Genomic DNA, 5,967 nt, shown 5'->3' on the forward strand with positions numbered 1-5,967 from the left:
AATTCAGTATTAAATTTTCTTGAATTTTCTGCCATAATTTTACTTTTTATCATCGCTTGCATTTACGAAATAGAACATGTATGTATAAAACTTTTAACTTATTTTAATGAAACGCTAAGGAGAAAGAACTTTAATATCATATGGGCGAACATGTTATAGGGGAAAACAGACCCGATTGATAGCTACTTTGGTAAAATTACTTCCTTCTTTATGTTCATTAGATTACCAATGGAATATCCATTCCACTTAAATTTGCATATTTCCATATTTCAAGTAAGAGAAAAAAGGCATACTTTTGAAAATACAAAAAAAAATGGTAATAAGAAGATCATTATTTTAATTTTAAACCAACATTTAAACGTCCCCAGCCCAATTACTTTATTCACAATTTCCTAAAGACAAAATTTGTTAGCATGGTTAGTTCAAAGATAAAATATAGAAAAGAAGAAAAAGGTATACATCTCTGTACATGTACGAGATTCTTTGAATGTTTAACCTTAAAGTTGACAGTAACTTTCATTCTACAATCCAATATGATTGACGTGTAATGCATGACACAGTTCTTTTTTAAATTCTAATTAGTATTCATTGTGGATTAGCTCCTCCCCTTTTTCGTATTTGATGCAAAAGCTATTGTTTTCTTTTTTACCCTTCTATGCTAGCGTGTTCAAACTTGTATTTGCTTCAACAAAAATTAAAATGCTGCAAACGCTTCAATGTGTTGCATTTGCTATAATTTACTTTTGACCCATTAGATACGTTGGAGTATAGCAAATGCTACATGCAGGTATTACAATTGTTGCATTTGCAGTAATAAATGTCGCATTTGCTACAATATATATACCATTTGCAGTAATAATTATTGCATTTGCTACAGTAAATATAGCATTTGCATATTCTTAAATGCAATTATACTATTTAAATACTTTTGACCCTAATCGTTCACCATATGTGTCTGTTTTGGTTGCTCACCCAATTTTGTCAATAGAAAGGAATATCATACAAGTGGGAGGTTTAGCTAGCTATAAAAACAGGTTTAACTATCCATTTTCTTTGGAAATTCCCTGTACAAAGTCAGGAATATGACAGTTGTTTTCCATTCGTTCAGTTGGTTAATAAAGTGCTAACGTTTGATTTTGTCAGTTTTTAGGGAATTCCACTTTTCGAATTTACTTTAGAGTTCGATATTTTTGTTAATACTTTTTTAGTTATTTTTTTTTTACTTGTTTGTCTTTCGTCGTTTTTCTTTTTGGCCATGGTCTATTTTTCTTCGAATCCTGGTTTTTGATTGTCCTATTGATATCTTCTCATTCCGTTACCTCAAACAAGAAAAACAAATCAAGACCGAACAGCACGAAGCTTATGTCGGTTTAAATGAACACACTAAAACCCTATTGTATCTCCCAATGCTAGTTATTTCATACCTGTATCTTTAACGGGGATTTTTAAATAGTACCGTTAATCATCTTAGTATTAATAACTTAAAGTGACGTAATTGTGTATTCACTGTGAATATTTACTTCCTGCTAGAAAGTTAGAAAGTAAATAATAGGGGTATCGTAGTGACTCTAACTGTCCCAACGAAAATGTAATTGGAAACAAGGTTGCTCTTGAGAGGTTTATGGTATGTACTCAATAATGTTTTTGAATATTTGTCATGAACATTTAAGGGCATTCATGCATTGGAATTTGTTAATTAAACAGGAACGGAAGTATTTCAACAAACTGATGTTTAACTATTGGGTTACTTCCTTCGTTCACCTATAATGAGAAATATCTATTTATTCCTTTATTTATGTCGCGTTGGTATCTTTCGCTTTTCTTTTGTATACCCCTTGTTCTACGGTAGATTGTAGAGACTGATTCAAATATTTGTGTGGCTTGAATTTATACAATAGTGCTTAAAACTTTAGAAGGAGATGTGGTGTAAACCTAAATGAGACATTAGCATAAAAATATAATGTCATGAAAATAGACAACGAAATTCGAACTTACAACCTTAAATAATCGACAGTTCACAAAATATATACAAAATTCGAAGGTTCTCTAGTCCACGAAGAACGGAGAAGACCCATTGGTAACAAGATAACTTTATTAGTACTAGCACATTAACAATAAATGTTTATGGCAAAAAAATACAGACAAAATACAATAATTGGTTGATATCAACAACAAATTAGTAAATAGACGAAAAAATAAAGAGCCGTCACTGACATTGTCAAGCTTATCAACATAAGGTAGGACAAAACTACTTTATTTCCAAATTTTGACATTTTTGGACGAGTTTGGATGATATATGCATGCATATCAGATTACGTTAACCATGTCGTTTTCACTTGGTTTGTATCTTTAAAATGGATTTACGAGTTTTGAACATCGCTAAACTTTTTTTGCTTCTTATTACTGTGCAAGTGAATTGTTTTGCCATGATTATAATACAAATTTCGCCATGATAATAATAAAAAAAAAGGTAATCAATGAAAGAACAAACTATATATAGTTATACAACTCTTTCAAAAAGGTTTTACTTATAGATTGTATATTTATTTTTTAGAATTTGTGTAAAGCATCATGGCGGAAGCTCGATTTGATAATGATAATAACAATTTCCTTCATGAACTATTGACGAGTGCTGACTGTGAAGAAGAAATAGAAGATGTTTTGCAACAATATTTATCAGAACCCTCAACCAATGAAATAGCGTTATTACTTAATGAGCAAAATATATACGGAAATACTCCATTATTGGAGTATCTATCTTCCATGGATCCAAGCTGGAAAGCTGTTAAGCAGATCACACAATTGGGCTGTGATGTTAATATTGCCGACAATTTGCAAATAACACCACTATACAAAATAACAGCAAAACAGTTTGTTCCAAGCAGACTTCTAGAAGGCATGTATTTAGGCGAGTTCGAGAAAAGTATTGTTGAACAACAAAATGACAACGAAAGGCAAATTATGAAAACCTTAATAAATGCCGGAAGTGAAGTGAACAAGCCAGACATTTTTGGTAGAACACCATTATTTCTTGCAAATGATATAGAAATAATCAGAATGCTTTTAGAAAATGGTGCCAGCCTAAATATCAATGACAGATGTGGTCGATCATTATTGCATTCAATTTTATCCATGCCAAATTATAACTATCTATTCAAATTTTACATCTCAAAAATGAAACCAGCTGTGTTACAAAAACCAGACATATTTGGATCCACACCTTTGCATTATGCAGCAATTCTCCGTAAAAAAGATATCTTTGATGAAATTATTAGGAATGGTGAGACACTTGGTGCCAAGGATAATGAAGGGAATACACCTGAAAGTATTTTACAGTTACGTTTACCATCTCAAACTGTAACTGTGTTACAGGAAAAACGTATGCGGAAGAAAGTTTTGAAGAAAACCGACATTGTTCATTTTACAGATATTTACAAAAGCGGAGATCTATCTAATATTGTATACCAACCGGGAAAGATAGAAGATATATACGAAATTTTAAACTTACCTGGCCTTGGAGGATCCTGGGATGAGAAAGAAAGTGAACAAATAAAACAGACTATTGTCAAATTAGCTGAAAAAATATGTGATTCAATGGGTACACTTGACCCAAGATTCCGCTGCACACTTTTTCGAACGGGTAGTTCTGCTGAGGGAACAAAAATTGGCGATCCAACAGAATTTGACTTTGTTTTTTGTCTTCAGAATTTTTCAGAATTATGCGAAATGTTTGAAGTTCCAAAAAGAAAGGGATTTTCTGAACTGAAGGCCGTCAACACCATTCCAGAAAACTACCATACGTTCTTTGACAGTAACAAGAAATGTAATGCGTCAGAGGTACGATTGATATTCTCCAAACTTCTGAAAAGAATTGTATTAGATAAAAATACATGGGATATTCCAAATATATTCTTCGATGGAGACGTAATGCATTTACAAGAGTATGACAGACCTGTGTTCACACTAAAACTAAAATGGTTTGGACAGATGTACAAAGATGAAGAAATAAGTCTTGATATTGTACCAGCCGTAAGACAATTTGGGTGGTGGCCATCCGATACAGATTTCACAAAGCTAGATATGGTGACAGAGCAAATCCGGAATGAGGGTTGTTTACTGTTACTACAGAGTCCTTACTTTCAGGATGATACACTAATGAGAATTTCGTGTTCTCCAGCTGAAATCTGTTTAATGAAGTCTTTGCCGGGATACGTCCGGGAAAGTTACCGATTATGCAAATTATTACGTCACAAATCCGTGTGTCCTCTGATGGATCCTGATCCTATCTCAGATCATTTTCCTCTGTTCGAAGCAGAAGATTCAATAACAAGTTATATGCTTAAAAACTGTTTCTTTCACATTCTAAGTGACTGTAAGAAAGAGGGTTTGCTTCAAACAGACATAGATCTGTCGACAGAAAAACAGTATACAATAGATATAGCTGTCAAAATCTTGCATCACTTCGATGACCGCATTGTGTCACAATCACTGCCTGTTTACTTCATACCAAATAGAGAAGACATTTTCAGATTTGGATTCATTGAACTTGATCATGTTGATGAAGAAACTGTTACAAAGTTGAATCATTTTCATTGTTTAAGGCGCAGAGCATTTTTGAAAATTATGTTGCATGTGCTTGGAAAAGATATTAGCAATAAAACATTATAGCGTTTGCGTTTCGAGGTATTCAAACAAATATTTTTATACCACCTTGTTGGCATGATGAATAAACAAACGGGAAAATACTTGCAGAAATTTTGTAACATGTTACAGGTGAACTTTCTAGCTAATGGTTTAATAATAATACCATGCAGGTAATGCATTACCGTGAAAGTTTTGGCTATTGATCAAATTCACGAGTATCGGTCTGCAATGCTCAGAACCATCTTCAGCCTAATTAAAGACACGCGGATAACTGAAATATAGACAGCTGAAGTTGTTCATACCTAGCGGAAGGACTGCTACAAACTATACTGCGAATTTAAATGTTACAGTTTATGATGTTTTGTTATTGGAATAGATTAATAGATTGTCCCTTTGTGGGATAACAAATACATTACCCGCATTTTTGGATAATGCATGAAGAGATGATAACAAAATATTACTGCAATCATTTATTTGTTCCCGTGTTTCAATACAATATGTGTGTATTACGTATTGGAATGCAAATCATTTCGGGAAATTAATAGATCCTACCTTTTTTGTCACTTCGATGTTTACATCTAATAAAGAAAGTTCGTGAATTCAGTTTCAATTTTCCCATCAGGAATTAAGTTTCAATTTTCCCTGAGGACATTACATATTTAATCAGGCTCGTAACCCAGAGTTTTATTGTTTTGTCATTGACAAAGCAAACATATTTCAGAGTTTTCGTTTTGGATCATGAATAATTGGAACAATCTATCGTTCAAATACTTCCAAATAAACTCATCATAAATACCAGTTTCACTATACACTACATTCAAATCTTATTTTAATTTTTTTGGAAAGATTTTGATTAAAGTCTACTATGAGGAATCTTTTAGATTTTTTTTTTTATATAATAAAACATTTCAGTTTTCTTTGTATGCTACATTTTTGCTACCCTCTGAGCAATATCGATGCATTTATTGCAATCAAAGAAGACCAGAAATGCAATCTTACGTGGAGCACCACATACACAATTTGACCTGTATAATATTTGATATAAATAGGTCGTTATTTTGAAATGAAGCTGAACAGAGAATACGTGTTAAGGATACATGTAGCGCCGTCGTCGCCACATACACGATAACTTAACATTAACCACTGATCGATAAAAACTAGGTCAAGGTCATATGAATCCTGCCAGACGGACATGTATACCTAACAATCATTCCATATAAACCAAATAACGTTTACGTATCGCTTATTGTCCTTTTCTCAAAAAGTTCATCTGAAAGTACCAAGACCTAATAGATAAATATTCAGTGTCTAATTCACAAATAC

At 32.6% G+C, this 5,967-nt stretch overlaps 1 protein-coding gene across 1 annotated transcript; it reads left to right on the forward strand.

Moving 5' to 3' along the window:
* The first annotated feature begins 1,501 nt into the window (after nt 1–1,501).
* On the forward strand, nt 1,502–5,561 carry LOC127736018 (uncharacterized). The gene is made up of 2 exons (XM_052246509.1): nt 1,502–1,624; nt 2,555–5,561. The coding sequence occupies exon 2, from the start codon at nt 2,572–2,574 to the stop codon at nt 4,666–4,668; it is 2,097 nt and encodes a 698-aa protein (XP_052102469.1). The 5' UTR covers nt 1,502–1,624; nt 2,555–2,571; the 3' UTR covers nt 4,669–5,561.
* The last annotated feature ends 406 nt before the right edge of the window (nt 5,562–5,967 follow it).

Source organism: Mytilus californianus, unplaced genomic scaffold (genome assembly GCF_021869535.1).
Source record: "Mytilus californianus isolate M0D057914Y unplaced genomic scaffold, xbMytCali1.0.p SCAF_3, whole genome shotgun sequence".
NCBI classification, from domain to species: Eukaryota; Metazoa; Mollusca; class Bivalvia; order Mytilida; family Mytilidae; genus Mytilus; species Mytilus californianus.

Coding starts and splice junctions, on each gene's coding strand:
- LOC127736018 (XM_052246509.1), top strand. CDS start 2,572: ATGGCGGAAGCTCGATTTGATAATGATAATAACAATTTCCTTCATGAA.